Raw genomic sequence first — 24685 nt, 5'->3', positions numbered from 1 at the left:
ATCATATGGGGATATTTTAGTTGAGACCTTGAAAGTCCTCAATCAAGGAAACACCTAAAATAGTACTTTGTAAAAGGAAGAAATGCCACCTGGTGTTCTGTCTCTCTGTTACCCAAAACCTGAAACCCAGTTCAACCCCTTGGCTCCGCTGTAACTCAGACCGCGTTAGTGGCAGAGCTATATTTAGGATTGGAATGAAAGGTTCTACAGAGATGAGCACACGGATATAAGGTGTTATTATAGCATTCATATAGCATTCTTCTCACAGATCTTCTTCAGCTCTGAATTTCCCCACATGTAAAAGCGATCAGTTATGAAATGACTGGCTTGACAAAATAACTCAGCTACAAAATATTTCACCGTGGTTGCTTCATCCTACTAAAGAGCTCCAGACATAGAAACAGGATTCCAACTTTTTCTGGAACGTATTCTGGATAAAGCAAAACAACGGAACGGGACCAAAACAGATGTTTGCCGTTGGCTTCTAACAGTTTTGGCACTTTACTGGCCTTATTGTTACTTTAATTTTTTTCTTTACACATCACATGGCTCAGGAGATAATTTAAACAGCATCATGATCAAATAATTTACCATTTGACATTTTTCCTCATTTCTTCACTGCAAGCATTTTCATTACTATCTAAGCACCAGGTACAGGTCACCGACTCTTAAGTACCAACTTTATAGAAACTATGATTCACTAAAACTTACGCCTAGAGAAAAAAATAAATAAACCCCAAAGATGGAGAGCATACTTTCTTTAAGCATTTTCTTAACCAGAAGGTAAACTGAACCTCCAGGCACAAAGTTGGAAGCTTAAAATGAGAAGTTTTATAACCTTCCCCTTGCAGGAGGCAAAAGAAAACAAAATTTACCAAAATAAGATGAAAAAAAAACTAAAACAAACATTCAGATATTTAACAAGGAATCAAGGGCTCGACCAGGAACTCTTTTTTTTTTTTTAACAACTCAAACACTCACGACAGAAGTTTATTATTAACGAAAAGCAGCAGAGAACTGATTCTCTTCTGGCAAAGAGAAAGCTATTTTTCACTTCCCCTGGTAACTATCTTTAGTACTTTACATTCTTGGAAGCCAGGAATGTGACCATGGATGTATTGTGAAGCAACATGCAATTATCTGAGACCAGTTATGGGGGTGGGGGAACCTATAAATCAATGCAAATGAAACCCTAAAGCAGGACAGACATCAATATAGGCATTGAGGTCTGGTGACAAAGGCCCTATGATCCCCAACACTTCCACAGCCTGGGCATTCCCGGCTCTGGCCAGCAGGCTATTTACATCTCAGTCCAGAAAAGAATCGATAGAAAAACTAAAAATCCCTGGCTCTCGCACAAAAGATAATCAAAGCGCCTAAGCCATGGCGGCTGAAGTAGGACACAGGGGGAATTATCTGAAATTAATTACTCTGCTACCCGGCAAACCCAGAATCAGTGAGAAGGAATATTTTGGATGGAGTTTCGTTCCAGTTTCCACAATAACACAGGACAGACTGAAGTCAGGGTAAGAGGGGTGATTTCAGTGAAGGATTTCAGTGAAGTTCAAGCAAGCGTCAGTGCCCACCGTGGTTGGCTGTAGGAAGGAAGAACGTGACTTGTAAGTGGCCAGGAACAGGGTGACTATAGAATGTCAGCTAACACGATACACAAGGTCAATAATACAGTTTCAGAAAACTCTCTCCATGCTGGATAGCCTGTCTTTGCTCCATTCCTCAACAGACAGGGAAACCATTCCTCAGAGCTTCTGGAAGAGTGTGCTGAGTTGGAGGGAGCCTGTGGTATTCCTGGCCCTTTGTCCAACTAGGCGTGGCTGACTTTATGTTTGAGCCATCCATAAAGAAAGTTTGCTAAAAAAAACAATAGTGTTAAGTGTGTCTATGGCATCCTGAGTCTCTGTGGGGGTGACATAAACCCCGCACTGCAGTGTATATATGCCTGTCTCTTTCTCCTTCATTCCACCTTTAGAACCCCAATGTCGAGCACTATGCCTGGTACACAGCAAGCACTTCGTAGATATCCCCCAAACAAACAAAGAACTGCTTAAGGAGTGAAATGTCCAGCTTTTAAGAAGAACCCATTCATTCTGACAGTTTATTCCGAGATGATGGTTCAGATTCACCCTCTGAAAGAAGTCCAACAAACCAAGGGTTTAATCTCCTCCAGTGTTTACAGGGAACTCATACAACGTAACAAAAGGAAGATAAGCAAATCAAAAAATGGGCAATGGACCTAACTAGATTCAAAATAAGGAAGGCTAAGAGACATATAAAACATGCTCAAGGTCACTAATCATCAGAGAGATGCAAATCAACACGACAATGCGGTACCATCTCACACCTGTCAGAATGGCTATCATCAACAAATCAACAAATGACAAGTGCTGGTGAGGATGCAGAGAAAATGGAACCCTTGTGCACTGCTGGTGGGAATGCAGACTGGTGCAGTCACTGTGGAGAACAGTATGGAGTTTCCTCAAAAAACTAAAAATTGAACTCCCATTTGACTCAGTGATTCCACTTCTAGGAATATGTCCCAAAAAACTAGAAACACCAATCAGAAAGGATAGATGCACCCCTATGTTCATAACAGCACAATTCACCATAGCTAAGATTTGGAAACAGCCTAAGTGTCCATCGGCAGATGAGTGGATTAAAAATATGTTGTATATCTACACAATGGAATATGACACTGCAGTAAAAAAAAGAAGGAATTGTTATCATTTGCAAAAGCATGGATGGAATTGGAGAGCATTATGTTAAGCGAAATAAGCCAGTCAGAGAAAGATAAATATCACATGATTTCACTCATTTGTGGATTATAATGAAAAACATAAACTGATTCACAAAAACAGAGACAGAGAAGCATCGATGAGATGGTTAAACCTCAGAAGAAAAGGAGGGGAGGGGGAAAGATCATCCAAAGGACTTGTATGCATGCATATAAGCCTAACCAATGGACACAGACACCAGGGGGGACGAGGGCATGAGTGGGAGAGTCGGGGGACAAAAGGGGGATAAGGACACATATGTAATACCTTAATCAATAAGAAATAATGCTTTCTTGCCCTAGCTGGTTTAGCTCAGTGGATAGATCATCAGCCTGAGACTGAATGAACCCAGGTTCGATTCCAACCAAGGCACATGCCCAAGTTGCAGGCTCGATGCCCAGTAGGGGATGTGCAGGAGGCAGCCAATCAATGATTCTCTCTCATCATTGATGTTTCTATCTCTCTCTCCCTCTGCCTCCCTTTCTCAAATCAATAAAGAAATATATATACTAGAGGCCTGGTGCATTTGGTGAAGAGGGGGTTCCTCAGCCCAGCCTGCACCCTCTCCAATCTGGGACCCCTGGATGGAGGGCCAACTGCCTGCTTAGGCCCTCTCACAATCCAGGACTGCTGGCTTCCAAATGCTTGCCTGCCTGCCTTCCTGATTGCCCCTAACCACTTCTCCCTGCCCGCCTGATCACCCCCTAATCACTCCCTGTCAGCCTGATTGATGCCTAACTGCTTCAATGCCAGCCTATTTGCCCCTAACTGCCCTCCCCTGCCAACCCAGTAACCCCTAACTGCCCTCCTCTGCCAGCCTCATTGCCCCTAACTGTTCTCACTTGCCGGTCTGGTTCTCCCCAAACTGACCTCCCAAACTGACCTCCCCTGCAGGCCTGGTTTCCCACAACTGCCCTCCCCTGCAGGCCTAGTCACCCCTAACTGCCCTGTCCTACAGGCCTGGTTCCCTCCCAACTGATCTCCCCTACAGGCTTAATTGCCCCCAACTGCCCTCCCTTGCAGGCCTGGTCCCTCCCAACTGCCCTCCCCTGCTGGCCATCTTGTAACAGCCATCTTATGCCCACATGGGGGCATCCATCTTTGACCACATGGGGGCAGCCATCTTGTGTGTTGGAGTGTCAATTTGCATATTACTCTTTTATTATATAGTATAGAGGCCTGGTGCATGGATAGGGGCTGGCTGGTTTGCTCTGAAGGGTGAACAAGATCAGGATGGGGGTTCCTTTGGGGCGTACGGCGGCCTGGGTGAGGGGCCTATGGTGATTTGCAGACCAGCCATGCCCCCCACCATGACCCAAGTATAAGCTGGAAGCAGGTATCTGGGATTTATTTATCTTCTATAATTGAAACTTTGTAGCCTTGAGCGGAGGTCAGGGCAGGCCAGGGTGGAGTGAAGCTTGGCTTCCTCTATCACCAGCGACAACCCAAGCCTCCTGCTTGCTCCAGCTCTGTGTCTGGCAACATTTTGGTTGGGTTAATTTGCATATTCACTCCTGATTGGCTGGTGGGCGTGGCTTGTGGGCATAGAAGAGGTATAGTCAATTTGCATATTTCTTTTATTAGATTAGATAGGATATACATATATATGTGCTGCCTCAGTGTGTGGGTGTTACAATAGTCCTGGCTCTCTGAATAGACAGTCTTTTTGCCCCTCCCTTGACTCAGATGCTATTAATCAAAACAGTGTACAGTGAGTCTCACTAAAGGACCTACTAGGACAACCAGGTCTTTGTGTTCTTCCCCGAATTAGGTTTGACTCCCATCAGTCCTGAGTTACTGTTTATTCTTCATGATTCCTTAGGTTCATGATTTATATTTTTTAGTATGTTAGATTTAGGAGTTGGGGATAAGAGACCCAAAAAGGCACACTGCAAACCATGGCCATGGCCCTTTTGATTACCTCATAGTCCCAGGACATGCTGCTGGCCAGCGCATAACACATTTATTATCATAAATAGCAACATCTCAGTCTGTTTCACACGAGAGCAACCCAGGAAAGGCTTCCAAATTAATAATCTTCTGGGGATTTTTCTTAGCTGCAAAGGAAATCTGGTACTGGATTCTAGAAATCGTGAAAATAAGGTAGCCGGAGGGTTCTATTTACTTCTGATAAGCCATCATTTGTTGCTTAGTTGCAAACAAGGGCAAAGACTGAGTCTGAAGTTGCAAAACATAAAACATGCTCCAAAACAGCCAGGAAGCATAAACATTCAAATACAACTTTGTTCCCTAAACTTTTTTCAAACACACAGCGTGTGCTGGACATGAAGCTAGCACTAACTGGAGACACAATAACACAGCATGCCTTTCCTGCTCAAGAAGCCCACAATGTCCCAGGAGGTGGGAATATGTAACAAAGGATTCTGGTACTCCAGTATAACTTTAGACTTCATGTTCAAAGCTGGTTTTGCAAATGCACAGACTAGGAGGCAATCAACTCTACATGAAGAGGTTAAAAGAATTCTCATAGGCAGTTTGGCTTCACTTTGCAGGATGCATAGATTTTCACCTGCAATTTGAAGGAATACATTTTAGGCCAAGGAAACTGCCTAAACAAAAACAGAAAGCGTGAAAATACAAGCTGTGTTCAGTAACGCAAGCAGGGTCCAATGTGGCTGGAATGGAGACTACTGGGAGAGGAGATGACAGACAAGAATGGAGAAGTTGATTTAAAGCAAGATCACATCCAAAAACTTTGGAATGTATCTGACCGAACCAGGAAACAATCGGGCTTTTTAAAAACGCAGGCTTGCAAGGACAAAGGTATATTTTAGAAATATGACTGGCTGTATGGAGCATAGATAGAAGAAAGAGGCTGACTATGTGATGATAGAGTTGCTTCCAGATATTAAGAAAAAGATGCCCTAACAAACAAAACTAGTCCATAATAGAAGACTTGACAGTTTGATGATGGCACCATGAAATGTAGACTTGAAACACTGAAATTTTAATTCCTAAAATCCCTGTGGAACTTGTAGTTTAAGGGGCACTGTTTTGGTTACATTAATAAAAGACATCCACAAAATAATAAAAAGACATCCACCAAAATGGAAAATGAAAAGCAAAATTCTCGCCCTAAGTAATTTGGCTCAGTGGCTAGAGTGTCTGCCTGCAGATTGAAGGGTCCCAGATTCGACTCTGGGCAAAGGCACATGCCTGGGTTGCGGGCTCCATCTCCAGTAGGGGGTGTGCAAGAGACATCCAATCAATGATTCTTATCATTGATGTTTCTATCTCTCTCTACCTCTCCCTTCCTCTCTGAAATCAATAAAAAAATATTTAAAAAAAAATTAAAATTGTCTCTTCTCATAGATGACATAATCTTATCTGTAGAAAGCCCCCAAGATTCCACACATACACCAAACAAACAAACAAACAAACAAATAAATAATGTTAACTTAGCCAAGTTGCAGAATATAAAAGCAATATCAGTTTTCAGGATACAAAACTAGTTTCATTTTTATACAGCAGCAATGAACAATTTAAAAAGGAAATAAAAAAATTCACTTATAATAACATCAAAATAATAAAACACTTAGGAATAAAGTTAACAAAGGAGGCAAGACTGAAAACTACAAAAATTGTTAAAAAGACATTGAAGAAAACATAAATAAAAAAAGATATCCTGTGTTCATGGATTAGTAGACTTCATATTGTTAAGATGACAATACCACCAAAATCAATATACAGATCCAATGCAATCCCTATTAAAATCCCATGAGATTTTTTTTTTTTTTTTTTTTTTGCAGAAATAGAAAAACTCATCCTAAAATTCACATGGAACAGCCAAAACAATCTGGAAAAAAAAAAGTAACTAAGTTGAAGGACTCACAATTTCCAAATTCAAAACTTCATATAAATCTACATTAATCAAAAACAGACACTAGCAACAGTAAGACACATAAACCAATTGAATAAATAGAAATCCCAGAAATAAATCCTTGCATATACAGTCAATAAATTTTCAAAAAGGGTACCAAGACCATTTAATGGGGGAAAGGAGAGTCTTTTCTTTAAAAAATGGTTCAGGCCCGGCCGGTGTGGCTCTGTGGATGAACATCTACCTATGAACCAGAAGGTCGTAGCTCCATTCCTAGTAAGGGTACATGCCTGAGTTGCAGGCTCGATCCCCAGTAGGGGGCGTGCAACTTCTCTACTTCTCCCTTTCTCTCTGAAATCAGTAAAAAATTAAAATTAAAAATGGTTCAGGAAAACTGGGAATCTACCTGCAAAAGGACAAAGCTGGACCCGTGTTACATCATATGCAAACATTACCCAAATATGGGGCAAAGAACTAAACTTCAAGAGCTAAAACTATAAAACTCTTAAATGAAACTCTTCATGACATTAAACTTGGCAATGATTTCTTGGATATGATACTAAAGTTCTGGCAACAAAAGAAAAATACAAATTAGACTATGAAAAGGCAACCCACAGAATGCAAGAAAATATTTACAAATCGTGTATCCAGTAATAGCTTAACACCCAGAATACATCAAGAAGTGCCACAACTTAACAACCAACAACAAAATAAAACCCAATTCAAGAATGGACAGAGAACTTGAATAGACATTCCTCCAAGGATATACAAATGGCCAACAAACACACAAAACAATAACCAACCTCTGAGTCATTAGAGAAATGAAAATCAAAATGTCAATGAGATACTAGTTCACAAACCACTGGATGACTATTATCCTAAAATAGGGAAAAGGAGAAGATTTCACGCATTACTGCCAAGAATGTAAAATGCTAGTCCTATAGAAAACAGTATGGAGGTTCCTCAAAATAGTTAAATACAAAACTAGCTTCTGATTCCGAAATTCCAATCCTACATATATACCCAAAGGAACTGACAGAAAACTCAGATACTTGCATACCAATGATCAGAGCAGCATTATTCACAATAGCCAAAAAGTGGAAACCCCCAAGTGTCTATCTAAACAGATGAATGAATAAACAAAATGCAGTTTTTATGTACAGCAGAATCAATATTCCACTTATTCATCCATCAAAAGGAATGAAGTATATGTTGCAGCATAAATTAACCTTGCAAACACTGTGCTAAGTGAAATCAACCAGACCCAAAAGGTCGAATATTTTATCATTCCACTTATGTGAGATACCTAGAATAGTCACATTCAGAGACTGAAAGTGGAATGGCGGTTCCCAGGGGCTGTGGGGAGCAGAAGAGGAGAGGAAGTAATTATTTAATGGTTATGGGATTTCTATTTTAGATGATGAACAAGCTCTGGAAGTGGACTGTGGTGATGGTTGCACAGCAACGTGAATACAATAATGCTACTGAAACAAACACTTAAAAATGTAAGTGTTTTTAATTATAAATTAAATTACAAATTAAAAATTATAAATTATGTATACGTTACTACAATTAGAAAAAAGAACAAAAACACAGCAGAAATAGTCCAATTCTGACTAGGTGAGTTTCTATGGGGTAAAGAATACTGAGTTAACATGTAGGAAGATCCGCTCCTTTTCAGATCCTGGTGGAAGTTAATTGCTAGAAGTAAATGCAAGGCTGAAATTGCACAGGCTATCCCTTTTTACTAGAAATGGTCGGGATGCTCAAAGAGAAAGCGAACTTACATTGCAGTTTGATGAGCCATCAAATGTGGGGTAAGAGCCTTCCGGCCAGTCGGCGGGGTCCAAGGCAGTTGACTGCCGGTGCTGGGCCTCGTACTCCTTGAGCTGCCAAGAGAGGAAAAAGAAGGTTGAAATGGAAATAATCGCCAACAACTGTCTACCAAGCAGCAGAGAGAACACTGTGGCACCTTCTTCATGCCACTAGAGGTGATAAAGTGCCAGCCAGCCAAAGGCCAGCTTCACAAAACCAAAAGAAAGACCCACGCCCTGCCCTGTGGCTTTTCATCTAATATAAAGCAACAGACACAGTGACTCTTTGTATTCTGTATTCCAAAAAGAACCTCGATGTCCTCCCTCTGACATCAAAACTCATCTCTCACAGTTCAATGCAAGTTTTATAGCAAAATTTGTTTGCGTTCCCGCTCTGGATTACCTCTCTTTGTAGAAGACAAGATACAGCAGACTATGAACATTTGAACAAAAGCGGAAAAGGCCTGAAACAGTTATTTTAAAATCATTTGCTCTTCTTGTTCTAGATTGTTTTAAGTGCCCAGTTCAATGTTAATAAATACAATGGGATTTACTGGGGACCCTGGTGGATGACAGGAAAAGAACAACGGATCTACATTATGTGCAGAGACATTGAAAGTTGACGTTTAGAAACTACTTTTTTGAAAAACACAAAAAGACAAGTGAAATAGTATAGAAAATTGGCAAATGTGAAAAGTTCTACGTGTGTTTTTCATAAAACACATAGGAATTTAACTCTGCTACATACTACCATGAAACCATCTCTGCATTAAAATTTTACTCTAAAGCAGTTTTTATATATGAATGTAAGGAACTGATCAAATCTTGTTCCATGAATAAAGCCTCCCAGCAATGGAAACCTCTGACCTGACAGCCCAGGATATGGTGTCACACTGCCCTCAACCACTGGGGTTCTGTGGGCATGGCAAAGCCACCAAACGAACAATGTCCCTCCAGCTGCTTTCCAAAGCTTCGCCTCTGCTATGAAATGCTTTATGTGGGCACATGTGACAGGAGCTGAACCAGGTGGAGGCAGGAGCAAGAGCTTAGCTGCTGAGAGCTGTGCCTCAGTTCTCCCATCAGGAAAATGGGCACGACAATAAGTCCATCACACAGGACTCTACCAGAATTAAGAAAAGACAACGAAGCTCTTAGTATATGGCTCCTATGCAAGAGGTGTATTACCACAGCATTGTTATCACCCCGAGGTCTCAGCTAAAGGAGAGCTCACCTTGACTCCAGGTATTTGCACTTTTGCTATCAGGGGCACTCATCTCAGTTTAACCTTTCTAGTACTTTAGGGCATTGCGTTAGTATTGTTCTAATCTCTGTAGAATGTTTACATTATGTACCAGAATACTGGATATACTGGTTTCTGCAATGCCGACTTCTCACTGTCTTATCTGGATAGCAGTCACCTGAGTAACCGGGCTTATCACTTGTTTACTCCAGGTCTATGTTCTACTTTTCTTTTCTTTTTTGTAACCCTCAGCCAAGGGTATGTTTTTATTGCTTTTAAGAGAAAATAGAAGAGACGGAGGGAGAAAGAGAGGGAGAGACAGAGAAAAACATCGATGTGAGAGACACATCAATTGGTTTCTTCCCACACATGCCTCAACCCAGGGTGGGGAGCAAACCCACAATTTGGGTACATGCCCCTGACCAGGAATCAAACCAGTGACCCTTTGGTGCGTGACTGTCGCTCTAACCACTGAACACACTGGCCAGGACTTATGCTCTACTCTTATACTCAGCCTTAGCCCAGACTCCTAGGAGCCACTAAATAAACTTAATCTTTAAAAACAAGACAAATTCCTAATGAGTCAATCATAAACAGAATTAATATTTTTCTTCTACTATCATTTAACTTTGGGGCCCAAGAGTACCTGTATTTCTTCTAATATAGATTCCACACTGGCCACTTATTTTTATAGTTTTCCTCATTTCAACAGGTTATGTGTTTTATTAGTAATTCTGTTACAAAATACAATCTCTAAAATTTTTAAAGTACATTTTATAGGAAAAAACCCCACCTGGTTTTATTTATAATTATATTTTTATATTCTACTTTGCTCCTTAAGAAGTGTTGACTTAAATATAATTTAATGAAGGAAAAACAACTGATCATTTCATTTGAGAATATATATATATATAAATATATATATAATAAAATTTAAAAATTGTTAGTTTAATTTCCAGAATTTTTAAAATAATGACACTTTAAAGTGTGTGTTGTGTGTGTGTGTGTATGTGTGTGTGTCTGTCTGTCTCTCTGAGAATATACTCTCTTACATCCTATTTTCCCTAGTCTTTAGTTTTCTACTTGGAAGTCTGTGCCACAATTCTTAGAGGGAATGGCCATCTTAAGTAGAGTAATGCTTATTCTGTCTTAAAGACCTGTAGGGAGAGATATTCTAAAATGTTCCCATTTCTAAGAGTGCTTATTGGAAAGAACATTTGTATTATATCTCCTCCAAATCCCCTCCAGCTGCAATTTTAACTCATTTCCTTTTATTCTGCCCTCAGTTGAGATTAAAGGAAAATAAAACACTCTTCAGTGCATCCTGAAGATGTACTATTTAATAATCCCTCCTATACTTGAGAAAAGTGATTAAACTCTTTTCTGCTTCTTCTCTGAGATTTCCCGTTTCACCCCCGGGATCTGTTAGAAGAAAGCCTCAATCACTTTGTTGCTCTCCATAAGCCTCTCTAATTGTCAGAATCACTGTGACGGATGCTCCAATAGCTGCTACAAGAAAATAACTCAGAAACATACACAGGTTCCCAGTTCATCATGTGGTTTTCTGGCATTCCAGGTGCCCAGACTCCCCTTACAAAGCCACTCACCTATCCCTACTCTGGGGCAGGCTCCATGTGTGGTTGTCTCCCCACGAGGAGCAGTTCCTCAGAGATGCTGAGGAGACTGCTGACTGCTCCCTGCTCCCTGCTCCCCCTCAGTCTGTAACCTCTTTTTCTCACCCAGGACAAGTTCTCTTACGTAATTCACCTCCCAGGGCTCCCCGCTCCCTAAGGAATCGGGCTGAGGCTAGACTTCTCCTGAACTCCCTTCTCTGTCCAGCTTCTATCGCTGCTTCCCTCTCCTGCTTCCCTCTCTCAGCACTTAGAAGTTTCTCCTGAAAGCTACCTTTCAATAAATCATCTCAGGCTTTGATTCTAGGAACTTGATGTAAGACACTGGCATTAAGAAAAGTTCACAATGCCAAAACATCAGTCAAGTTAGCAATAAACATCAAGGACTTTTTTCTTCTTCTAAATATTTGTTTATTGATTTCAGAGAGAGGAAGGAAGCGGGGGAAAGAGAGACAAATCAATAATGAAAGAGAATCATTGATAGGCTGCCTCCTGCATGCTCCCTCCTGCATGCTCCCTAAACGGGATTGAGCCTGTAACTCAGGGTATGTGCCTGACCAGGAATTGAACCGTGACCTCCTGGTTCATGGGTTGACGCTTAACCACTGTGCAACACCAACAGAACTCAAGGACTCTTTTTTTAAAAAACAAAATACCTTAAGAACTTTATTTTGAACTCTCACACTGATGTGACCTTGTGGACACATATTTATCAGACTCATTTATCAGATAGATAACTATGTAATATTTAGTCACTGGATCAAGTCACATGAGCAATCTTTAGTATTATATTATTTTTTAGAAAATACGATTATTAAATCATGGTCACAGATCTATTTCCTACAGACAGTTCTCCCCATTAAAATGTCAATGAACATATTTCTCTACAATCATTGCTGGTACCATCACACCGAAATAATCATGTTCTCTTTCACCCAAAGCTTTAAAGTGAGTTTATTCCTTACTCATTCACACACCACAAAACTACCCAGATCAATGAATAAACTGAGGTTTCCAAATATCTTATGGGCTTTTAAGCCTTCTGGAACTAGTCCAAGATTTGAATACCCTAAATTCATCTGCAAAGAGCTATGTGCACTCTTAAAATTAGCACCCGGAAATTGTGTTATTTAAAGTACACCAACCTTTCTAAGTCTGAGGAGGCCCCCCTCACACAAATCCCTGCAGCCTTACCCTGGCCAGTGCCTCCTCAATGGTGATCATCTTCTCCTTGACCATCATCATCAGCTGAATTCGTTCCTCATCGCTCATTGTTATCTCGCTTGCAACATAGCCCACATCTTCTCCTAGAGGTTGGAGATAAAAGACAATAGGAATGAAGACAAGAAAGGTCATCAGAATACCAAGCCTGAGAACATCTCACCCAGGACTAGGGCTGCCTATGGGCACGGCCAGTGATGTCCATCACTGACGGAGCAGCAGGAGCAGTCAGGGGCTGCTCTGTAGGACGCCACGGAGCCCTTCTCATTGGGAAACAGGCACCAAGGACTTATGGATGTTACCATGAAACAAGCCGGAGCATTTGTGACGCGGGCTCTCGTGAAGGAGTTTGGGGAGGAAGCCCACAGGGAGTAAGAAGTGGGCAGAGACCGAATTTAAAGAGCTCTCGCAGACAAGCATCCTCGGCTCCTTCGGCTGAGAGTTCCCTGAGTCCACTCATTTTGAATATGATCGAGATGAAAATATTTTGGGGAAAAGTGGGAGAGAACCCTCTGCTGTGACAGAGAAAGGTCACAGAGCCAGCTGCCTGAGAAACCCTAGACTCCTGCTAAGCTAACTGATGGCTATTCCTCGAAAAATCAGCACAATAAGTCAAACCACGGATGGGAAGCGTTCTGGGGTCTACGGAAAAAAGGTACCATGTGTGTACACATCTGAGAGTGTTATTGGCATAAGCATTCCCAAACTGTGAGGGGGACTCAACTGCCACCTGGAAGCTGAAGGCAGCCAGCACTTCAGAGGAAAACCACCATTCGGTTACTTGGAGCATGTTCTCCTACGAAGTACACAGACTGCCGGCGCCTCTGCTACCTGTGAGCCATGTTAGCACGTGTACCCCTGGTCAGCGCGTGGTGAAGAAGTGGCAGTAGAAGAGGCACCCTGGGAATCAGCCCTCCATCTAAGCCCTCATCTTTCTCCGTCTGCCCCTCACATACCTCACTAGCCTGGAGTCATTAGGAGGCTCCTACGGCTGAATTTGCCCTTGGTGGAAGGGGCAGGGCGGAGAGGCTGGCTGCACACTTGTAGGATCCTCCCGTCAGGACCTGCCCCTGAATTTATGCTCCCCTGTGTCTCCCTCTCTCATTCCATTCCGAAATCCATCAGTCCAGAAACAGCACTCACGTTCCCTAGGCCACTCGTCCCCCGTGCAGGGGGAGGATAATAGAGTGTCTGGGCGAGCAGAAAAGCCTGCCGGCTTGATTCATTTGACTATCTCTGTCGCCTCCAGGGGTGGAGGGGGTGACAGCCAGTTGGCTGGCTCTGAAAATAAATCTCCTCGAGCTGGTTAACTGCCCGCTCCTTCCCTTCAGCCCTCCAGCCCCGTCTTTCTTGCTCCTTCTCCTTTTCCTTCTTCTTAAATAAAACTCTGTTTGAACCCAAGGTTTCCTTTGAATCACATGTGACCCTGGGTGTGTACCAGAGGGAAATCTGAGTGTTTAAGAATAACCCTCCGTACGCAGGACACCTTTAAAACCAAGCCCCACGGAGGCAGCCAACAAAGCCAGGTGTGCGACTGGCAGGCACACTGTCTGGGTCCGCTTTCCTCGTTTCTACGTGTGTGAAAAAGCGGAAAACCCTGAGAACAACAGGGCTGGACACCAAGATGTCGCAAAAAAAAAACAACACCAAGTAATAGCATTGGGGAGCCGGTAAAAATGCTCCTCTAATGCTGACCTTCCTTAGTGGGACCGGCGTCTGGGAGCAGCTCTGTTCCCATTCCCCTCTGGAGGCAGGGGAAGCATCCATTATGCCGGGGAAGCATCCATTATGTAAGCGAGCCTCAAAGGAATGACATGTTTACTTACTGCATAAACAACAACAAAGGCCCAGCCAGGAGGCGGGCAGGGCTCCCTCCGCAAGCAGCCTGGGCAAATTCCCATGATGTCAGACCCTCAGATAGAGTTTCCAGGGCAACAACCCAGTCACGGTCCCAGCCACAGACCGGCATCCAAAGTTCAGAAGACTGCTAAGGCCCCGAGCAGCGGGGCACAGGGGAGGCCCCAAACTAACAAATGCTAGACTCTTCTGGGTAGACCTCTGCCCGCAGAAAATGGGAAATTTGGTCTTTGCCCTCAGATCTGTGTTTTTGTGTGTGTGTGTGTGTGTTTTGTGTGTGTGTGTGTGTGTGTGTGTGTATGTTTAAAGCTTGCTAACTCTTCCCATTCTGTTTTCTTTGATAAAAAAAAAATTTTTTTTTTTAATTCCAGTGGAAAGAAGTTTTAAAAGATAGGAATGCCAGAGAGCTGAACATTCCCGGGGCACGGGCGATAAGTAATGCTAACTTGCAGCAACAGTCCAGATCAGAGGCACAGGCTGCTGAACACTCGAGAGCTAAAAGGCCCTACTGTCCGCCGGCTGTTTCCGCACCTTTTGAAGTCTGCCTCATTATTCCTTTCTGGTTCTTTCGGAAGTTCTGCCAGAAATACTTATTTTTCTTCTTCCAGTCTCCTTTTCCTTGAAAAAAAAAAAAGGCACAAGCAATAAATTCATTAATAACAAAAGTAGCCTCTTCCTTATACTTCAAAGCTTATAAAATACTTTGATTTCACAAACAGTTTTTCTCTTTCAGTCTGTGCAATGACTTGGAAATGCCTATAAAGTCGTTTATAAGAAATGCAAATTTCCTGGTGGCAGTAGGGATACGATGAGAAATAAGGAAACATCAAAAAAGGCAGGCAAAACATGCATTCTTACATTCTCTTTGATGTTGAACGGATATATGCAATCCTGCCTTGCCTTGTGGGATACCTCCCACCCGCTTTGGTCTGCAGCCACGATTAGTTCAAGTAAACCACAAACACGATGCTTGGAGAAGTTTGCTTTGTCTTGTTGTTATTCATGCTGTTGATCTACCCTTGACTTATTTCTGTTACCCCCGATCTAATGGAGAGAGCGGCTGGTACATCCTGTGCACCCTGGGCTCGGGGCTGGGTCAGGGCCTGAGGTGAGGAGCTCCCATGCATCCAGCAACGAGGTGGGCAGGACTCCAGCTCTCTGGCATCAGGCTACCTGGTGACCTTCCCACAGCTCGCCCAGGGCACCGTGACAGGAGAAGCAGACTACTCTCCTGCTGTGACAGCTGCCAACAGGGCCCCCTCCGTCTCAGACTCCGAGGGACTTTCCAATGAAAACACTGTCATACACTAGACATTTTTAATATGGGGGAGGAGGGGGGAGTTCTGATCATCAATATGTAATAACTAAAAAGCAAAGGGAAACAAGGGGAATAAAATGAAAGGATAAAGCGATCCTTTATTTTTTAAAAACAAAATTGAACGGCAGAGCGACATGTGCTCTCATGCAGAGGGGACATGCTCGCAGCTGCAGCTTCGTCACCATTGGTGCCTGGTTGCCCCCCAGCCCCGGGACACAGGGCGCAGCCATTGGCACACTGCTGGTTCCCACAGTCTAGACTGGCGGTGCCAGGCAATGCTGCAGAAGACAGACTCATGGCAACCCCACCACGGTGACCCAGGCTAGAAAGGACACAATTTTTTTGAAAACAGATGTGCTCATCTAAGTTCTGAGAACCTCTGGAGCTATGGGAACGGAACCAGCGCGGGCGGGCCTGAGACTCCCTGGTACATCTTGAGGGCACTGCTGCCTTCGGGGTAAACCAGCAAAGGTGAAAGCAGAAGCAGGATTATTACTCAGTCAACCTTTCTCCCCGGCAACCTGGAATATCATGTATTTCTCTCACCGTAAACTACACTCCCCCTACTTCTATTTTTATGTTTCTAAAATGAAGGGACGGCTTAAAAAATAAATAGTAATAGCTAACATTTATGTAGCATTTATTATATCCAGGCGCTTGGCTATCTCATTTACCGCATTTTTCGGACCATAAGACGCACTTTTTCCCCCCCAGAAGTGGGGGGGGGAAAGTCCCTGCGTCTTATGGTCCAAATATAGCCTACACATATACTTTAAAAAAAAAGTTTTTTTACTTGCCCGGCTCTGTGTGGTCTCTGTGTGCTTGCCCGGCTCTAAAATGGTTCTAAATGCTGCTGTTTACTTTACAGGGTTGATTACATGTGTTTATGACTGTGATGTTGGGTTTTAATGCACATAAAATATTTTAGGACACTATTTGTTTCAGAATCTTTTTTTCTTCATTTCCCTTCTCTAAAAACTGGTGCGTCTTATGGTCCGAAAAATACGGTAATGCTCACAGTGAACATATGATGTTTTATTGTCCCCATTCAGTGAATGAGGAAACCGAGGCTCAGGGAGGCGAGTGGTCTGCCTGAGGTCACAACTATCAAGTTGGCAGAGTGATGATTCAAATTCAAGTCAAAACCTCATTTGAGCCAAAACCGGTTTGACTCAGTGAATAGAGTGTCAGCCTGTGGACTGAAAGGTGCCAGGTTTGATTCTGGTCAAGGGCATGTACCTTGGTTGCAGGCACATCCCCAGTAGAGGGTGTGCAAGAGGCAGCTGATCGATGATTCTCTCTCACTGATGTTTCTCACTCTCTATTCCTCTCCGTTAAAAAATCAATAAAATATATATATTATAAAAAAAAAAAAAAAAAAAAAACCTCATGTGAGCATTCATGCTCCTAATCAAGATTGCTTTGCAAGGCTCCCTCTGACCCAAACAGAAAAAAGCGTCACTGCATCAAGAGTGAATTTTTATCATCAGGGAAACAGGAAATCTTTAACACCCTCATTGTGCACAATCTTTGACTCAAAAGTTTCAAATCAGAGGAAAGTTGAACATCAATATCTTTAACAGTGTTTATTTCAGGGCGGAAGTCTTCTTGGTGGCCTTTGTATTTTCGCCTGCTTATATATTCTGTGAAGTGTTACAAGAAAATAGTTCATTTAAAATAGATAAACCAAGACACGGGGTACTGACCTACAGCGCTGTCTTCTGAGTTTGACTTGTGAAGAGAGTTCCTAGAAAAGAAAAACAAGTCTGGTTACCAGGAAGCCCTGCCTTCGAGGGGGAATGCACAATCCCAGGAGGTTGAGCCAACATCCATATTACTCAGCAGAGCCAGCAGAGCCTTTATAAGGTATTTGCCAATGGCTTGCGCTAGCCAGCAACTGCCCTTCTAGAAACACACTCGTGTACCATTCGTCAACATTTGTTAAAGACTCAATCCAGGTAAGACCTCTATTAAATGAAGGGGATGGACTCCACTCGGCGATCGTTGAAGTAGCTTATCTTCCATTCCTGTGAACTATAATATTAGCTACCCATTAAATGACTGCCATTGGGAAGTCTCTTGTGCAAATGGGAAAAGGAAGGCAAATAATAACAAACGTATAGGCCTAGGACCACAAATGCCACTCAGGCCAGGAGTAAGCAAGATTGCCAGTTGTAGGAGAAATCATTAAGGGAGTGGGGGACCCCCAAGCCACGCCAGTCTGGATGCCCCTCAAAAAGAGAGGGCAGCCAGTATGTAGGTCCTTCAGTGCAGCTGCCAATTGGCAAATGCACTATGCATCTTGCTACAATTTCTAAGAGCCAGAAGTCTGCATTTTTTAAAAACCAGAGCTCCACATTTTTAAGTGATGGCAAATAATTCAATGTTTTTAAAGATGTGTCCAAGTTACTCAGGACATGTCTGGGCATCTGATTTGCTCCACGCCCTGCCCCAGCCTGGCTGCCAGTTTGACTGCTGATACAGATAAACCCCAATAACCTGGACCACCAACACGGCCCCAAACCAGGTAATTAATCACTTCTTCAGTAAACCCACAGACTTACTATTCTTTCATTGTTTGCATCTACGTTCTTCAAATGATCACACACTTTGAGTAATTTATCCTCAGGTTTGCACTTTGGATCTTTCCCATTTTCTAAGAGTTGCTTCTACTAGACAGCTCTTGCTGCATTTCCCTAAAATGCCAGCAGATGGCACTGTAGATTCTTTATTTACCTTGCCGTGGCCAGTGGGGATTTCATTTCTAAAATTCCACAAGTTCACCATCTAGATTCTGGCCACAGAATAGCAAGCAATGTTTCATAAGCGTGAGGCTACCCAACTCATCAATGTGCACAGGGGGGAAATGGCACCGCGTGAAGTTTAATTTGGACGCAGTGAACTGTCCCTGCAAACAGAGGCTGGCAGAGCAGCGAAGCAACTTGCCTCGCCTTTCTTTCTCCTTGAGACTGATTATAAAATCCACCCAGCAGGAGCGGGAACCAGTGATGTGACCGAATTCCAAGTTTGAATGGCAGCAGGTGGAAGGGGTCATTTACTGAGCTCCTGGCGGGAGGAGTTAATGCTCAGAAGCCAGTTCCAAAGGCCTCTTAGCAATCCATCCTTCCAGTCAGATGCCAAGGCCTGCAAAGGGCAGCTCTGGAAACAGGCTGTCGGCCTTTCCTGCCCAGCACTTTCATGGCCAGCAGAGGGAAAGAGATGGCGACTTCAGCATGGGATTCGATGGCTCGGGAGTAATAACAACATTCTGTTGCACTTTGAAAACCTATTTACGCATTTAAAAATCTTCAAGCTCAACATTAGGCTGAACTCAATCTTAGTACCTTTACTAACTACTACGATGAGACTCCAGAACTGCCTAAGCATTTCCATCTTTCCTCAAGACCCCTAAACTACTTTAGCCCTCAATGAAGGCATAAAGAACATTCATACTGAATTTATGAATTAGATTTAAAAAAAAAAAAAAAAAAAAAAAAAACTTAAGAGACAGCATTCCCAGAACTCCAGAACTTCACCAATTCCTTTTGTTCTACCTCAGTGTTTAGCAAATTCTATATGTTAAACTGCTTCCTCCCTTTTGTTTTCTTTCTTCTTTTTATTTCATTCACTTATTCCTTCCTTCAATAAATATTTATTCGGCCCCCATTAAAGCCTGGCATCCTCTGAGGCACTGGAAACAGTGATGATAAACAAGACTGGTAAGATCCCCATTCTAATGGCACAAGGACGAGGGAGAGAAGCAAGGGGCGGGGTGCAGATTAAGACTTGGGGAGAACTTCAGATGGGATGGGCAGAGAAGGCCTCTCTGAAGCGGTGTCAGCTGAGCAGAGATCTACAGGATGTGCTGACATAACATGCAGCCCCTCGAATGGGGAGGACTGGGTCGGGAAGAGAAGAGGAGGAAAAAAGGATAGCAGTCTGCCGCCTAAGTTTGAGGAGCTGATTGGCCATCTGTGGGGACAGAGGGCAGATGGTTGGATATAGGAGACCAGAGTGCTGGGGAGCTGCTGAGGGCTGGGGATAGGCATTTGGGAGTCGTGTGCATCTTGAAAGAGAGGAGACCAACTGAGCACCAGGAAGAGGAGCTGTATGAAGGCTGAGCTCTGGGGCTTGGAAAAGAAGATGGAGCGTCACTGTGACTGAGGGGAAGTGGTCAGCTGGCAGCAAGAAGACCAGGAGAGCACCTTGTCCCTTTCCCAACCAGGGTAGCATTAAAACCAGTTCTACACAAATTACATCACTGCCTCCCGTGTCACCCAGGGTCCAATCTAGGTTGCTCTACTCTCTCCTCTACTGACTGGATCCCTTCACAGTGGAGAGGCTCCTAAGACCACAGAGAAGGAAGAACTAACGGGTCAAAATGAAATTCTGTGCATTTGTAGAGAATCCCGCCTCTTACAGAACATGCCCTCTCGACCCTCCTGTCACAGGACAAGGTCCTCCCAAGGAGCGGGGAATGAGGACTCGCCAGAGGAACAGCCTGGGCAAGGCCCGGCCTGGGCGGAGAAGTCCTGGCTCTGGCTCCCCAGCTAAGGCCCTGCCCACCCGCCACGCTTCTCATTTAGATAAACAGGAATGAGCATCCTCTCCATCAGTCCTGCCCTGGGGTGAATGATGGGAACGATCCTCAGACGAACTTGTGAAGGCAGAGCACGTTTCCAGCACCAAATCTGAACGTGGCCTACAGGTTTGTCAGCACCAACTGTTTCCACAACACTTTTCAGGATTGGGTTGTGTTGCCATTGCGCGATCCTCGCGTGTGCCTGTGGAGGGAAAAGCAGCCAAACCATCTGGCTCGGGCTCCTTCTTCTGCGTGTGTCTATTTATATACAAATAGGCTGAGGTGCCTCCAGGCAGAGACAGCTCTATCGCTCTGCCACAAGCCCAGTCTGGTGCACCAGGCTCGCAGCGAGTGCCCACGCGCAGAGGAATGCCTCCAACAGGCCCGTGGTTTGTGTTCATGTCCGGAAACGTCATGATAACCAAACAACAACAAAAAAGAAAAACCGTTCGAACCCAATTTCTAAGGAAGGGACATATGTTACGCGTTACTGGGAAAAGCTATACTTAAAGAGGTTTTTAAGGTTCTTTATCGTGAGTCTCCGGAAATACACGTCTCCAGGAGTTTCTTTCCTCTGCATTTTGAATCAGGGCTCTTTGCTGCGTCTGGGCCTTTTCCTGCATCGTCCCTGGCTGCCAAGGCAGTCCCCAAAGCCAGCAGCGTCTGCCTGAGAACGTGGGGGAAGGACTGAGGCCTCAGCTACTGGATTGTGTACGTGTACAGGGAGGTGGGGGAAGAGGGGGGTAGAAAAGTAAGAGGGTGGAGGGGCTCTCTAGTAATTAATCTTTCCCTTTTCTTCCTGACTTAAAACATAACTAACTACTCACATTCAGATTTGCATATTTAGTGACAAGTCACTTTGGGTAACGTGTAATTCTTAATTTCCTATTTCTGATTATCCTTTGGGTATCAGAGGTATTTTTCATCCTAGGAGCATATCTCTACTATTGGATAGAAATACATATGAAACAAGTTCCTGGTCACAGTATCTACTGTCTGTAAAAATTCAGACTAGAGAGAGGCAAGAGACCCAGCAGCACAGTGTGTGGGTGGTGTTCACTCTCGGAGTCAGACGGGTGCAAGGGGCGGGTGCCACCTTCAATCCTGCACCCAGGAGCCTCTCTGACATTCCCTTGGGATTTGGGCCCTGCCCAGCCAACATGGTCTGGGTTTCACACACAGGACAGAATTTCGCTTTGTGAATTCACTGGCTCTGACGGAAAGTAATTTCGTTGCCCAAATCTGGCATAGTGTTAGAACTCCCTGGATATTCAGTATCAACGAAAACACTGGTAACATCCTGCCACTGGTGAAAACAACCCCATAGAGGCCTTTCCTTTCATTTTCACAGCCTATGCCCAGCTTGTCCTTTCTGGCTTTTGTTACAAAGTCACCTTCATAAACGATCAAGGCAGGAAGGTGCCTGAAGTACCAAGTCCAAGGCCATGGCCTGACACAGCACAGGCTCCGGGCTCACACACCGGGGACAGCAGGGCCCAGATCTAAGCCATGCTTTCTTTTTACGCGCACCCACCTTGCTGGGCTATTAGGAGAATTGCACGAGAAGATGTACACAGACAGCTTAGCACAGTGCCTGGCATTCAATACGTTCCCCCTAACTGTGACCTCTGTGAACCGTTCTCCAGAGCACTGCATCTCCTAGACCAGCAGTCACCAACCTTCCAGACCTCACAGACCACCAGTTGGCGACCGCTGCTCCAAAGGTTTCCTTAAACCAGCAGTTTCTGAATCACAGAGGTTCCTCCTTTTTAAAAAAAAAAAATCAAAAAACATTAACTTCCCTCAAATAATTTGGAGGATCTGATAATTCCTCTTTCCTTTCTCGATTACACTTTATACAAGGAACTCATGTTTTTCTTAGAATTAAAACACACACACATACACACACTAAGGTGACCAGACATCCCGATTTTCAACAATTTGTCCTGCGTCCCACGGCATTTTAAAAAAGTCCCAATTTTTCCAAACACACACACACACACACACACACACACACACACACACACATTGACATCATGACTGAACATGATGTCAATGTAGAGTTGTAAGGGCCACTGACCGGTATCTACGCATAAAAAAAAAAACATTATTTCAAGTGTTTTCCGAAGGCCCACTATCCAGGAAGCTGCCCAGCACAATGGCTCCAATGTGAGTTCTGATCTCCAACCACCAGGGTTCAAAGCCCAGCTCTACCATTTACTAAAGAGTAACTTTTTTAAAATTTTAATGTGCTTTTACTGACTTTTAGAGGGGGGGAGGGATAGAAACATTGGCGAGAGAGAAGCATCACCAATCAGCTGCCTTCTGCACACCCCCTACTTTCGGGGATCAAGCCCAAAACCTGGGCATCCAACAGTGACCTGATGCTCAACCACTGAGCCACACCGGCCGGGTGAGTGACTTCTGACAAGTGACTGAGTCCCACTGAGTCCCAGTTTCCTGCTAGAGACAATAAAATTACCTCTAGGTTTTCTAGAAGTCTCCATCACGTGTGACTTGCATGGTATTTAGAACAAGCCTGCACAGGCTAAGCCACACACAAAAAGCCAGCGGTTAGAATGGCTGACCTTTGTTTCCAGCTTCCCCTATGCGGTCAAGTCCCTCTAAGTCCTTCTCAAAAAGCACTTCTGTTTCTCAACATGGAAGGGGGTGGTCCTCTGGCACCTCGGGGATGGCCGACTAGCTCTCCAGCCAAGAGCAGGCCTCGCCCGTGCTAATCTGAAAGTTCCTCCGGGAGGCGCACTGACGGAGATTCGTGCCCTTTCCCTCACCACCGGTCACTGGTACCGAAAGTTAATGACTCGGGACAACGGCCGATGCTGAAGTGTTAAGTGTGTGAAGAGCATCCAAGAGCCACCTCTCCACAACAGAGGCCCCCGGCCCGGCTGTGTCCCGGCCTCAGCTTCTCACAGGCCGGGCGATACCAGTGCTGGAGTGCAGAGCTGAACACGCCCCGGGGAGCGAGCTTGGGGCAGGGAGAATCAAAGCCGGGACGAAATACATGCATTCCCCCAACGTTTCCAGAAACTTCTTTTCCAGCTGGGCCACCGTAGTGTTCAACTGTGGACTCCTGGGTCTGAACTGCCTAAGAGGTTGACAAACACCTAGATGCCAGCACCGCTGCTGACAGCACGAAGAAAGCACTGGGAAGTCCTAACTGCCTTCCCAGCTCTTCAAAATTGCCCCATGGCTTCCTATAGGGTACAGAGTAGTATTTTGCCTGTAAATTTGTATAAAAAGGCAACTGATCAGCATTGTATAAAAACAACGATTGCTGCCGAAGCCGGTTTGGCTCAGTGGTAGAGCGTTGGTCTGTGGACTGAAAGGTCCCAGGTTCGATTCCGGGCAAGGGCATGTATTAATATACATTGGTTGCGGGCACATCCCCGGTAGGGGGTGTGCAAGAGGCAGCTGGTCAATGTTTCTCTCTCATTGACGTTTCTAGCTCTCTATCTCTCTCCCTTCCTCTCTGTAAAAAATCAATAAAATATATTAAAAACAAAACAACAACAACAAAAAAACAACGATTGCTGAAACCGGTTTGGCTCAATGGATAGAGAGCATCGGCCTGCAGACTCAAGGGTCCCGGGTTCGATTCCGGTCAAGGTCATGTACCTTGGTTGTGGGTACATCCCCGGTGGGGGGGGGTGCAGGAGGCAGCTGATCAATGTTCCTCTCTCGTCGATGTTTCTAACTTTCTATCCTTCTCCCTTCCTCTCCGTAAAAAATCAATAAAATATATTTAAAAAACAAAAAACAAAAAAACAACCAACGATGATTTCCTGTTTGTTATGTGTCACTTTGGTGTAGATAACGAAGCCCTGGGAAGCTTCGGGGAGGGGAGTACACACAGCCCACACTGTGCAGGGTCTGACAGTATCAAGGGGTAGATTGTATCAACAGGCTGCAGGATGGGAACGGCTGAGTGAGTGGCTATAGCAGGAGGCAAGGCCTGTTGCCTTCCACCTAAATAGCAATGCTCACCTCCCTTCTCACGAAAAGAACCCTGGTTCTGCCTGGGTGGCTGTGAGCCCCGTTACGACACTCCCCTCCCGCAGGCTGGCTGGCAGCTAGCCAAGGCCAGGTGCCAGCATCTGCCAAGACATAACCGGAACTGTATGGCAGGGTGTTTCTGGGAAGGCTGGTGTTTTCATAATGAGAAGGACTGACTCAATTTTCACGTGTCTTTTGCCCTCTGCCCTTGCCCTGGGTACTGACCGAAACATGGGCATCATGCCAAGGCAGTGGTCATTTTCTCATAAGGAAGAGAGTCCCGTAGCATGGATGGCAGAGGAGAGAAAAAATGCCTCGAGCAGCCGTATCAGCCTTGGAACCTCCAGACTCCTCCCTGCTAAATGAAAAATATATGCC

General features: G+C 44.3%; 1 protein-coding gene across 11 annotated transcripts in view; it reads right to left on the bottom strand.

Moving 5' to 3' along the window:
* SASH1 (SAM and SH3 domain containing 1) overlaps nt 1–24685 on the bottom strand; it is a 288978-nt gene that overhangs the window by 54212 nt on the left and 210081 nt on the right. For 10 of the 11 annotated variants that reach the window (XM_045572612.1, XM_036415045.2, XM_045572613.1 and 7 more), the window contains 4 exons: nt 17418–17458; nt 14925–15011; nt 12510–12622; nt 8418–8519 (listed from right to left, as the gene is read on the bottom strand). In XM_045572612.1, coding sequence (XP_045428568.1) covers nt 8418–8519; nt 12510–12622; nt 14925–15011; nt 17418–17458 — 343 coding nt within the window. The remainder of the gene's footprint in view (nt 1–8417; nt 8520–12509; nt 12623–14924; nt 15012–17417; nt 17459–24685) is intronic. The other variant, XM_045572609.1, reaches the window with a different exon arrangement.

The sequence above is a fragment of the Pipistrellus kuhlii genome, unplaced genomic scaffold, assembly GCF_014108245.1.
Source record: "Pipistrellus kuhlii isolate mPipKuh1 unplaced genomic scaffold, mPipKuh1.p scaffold_m20_p_5, whole genome shotgun sequence".
Classification (NCBI taxonomy): domain Eukaryota; kingdom Metazoa; phylum Chordata; class Mammalia; order Chiroptera; family Vespertilionidae; genus Pipistrellus; species Pipistrellus kuhlii.
This window is presented reverse-complemented; position numbering and strand designations above follow the sequence as displayed.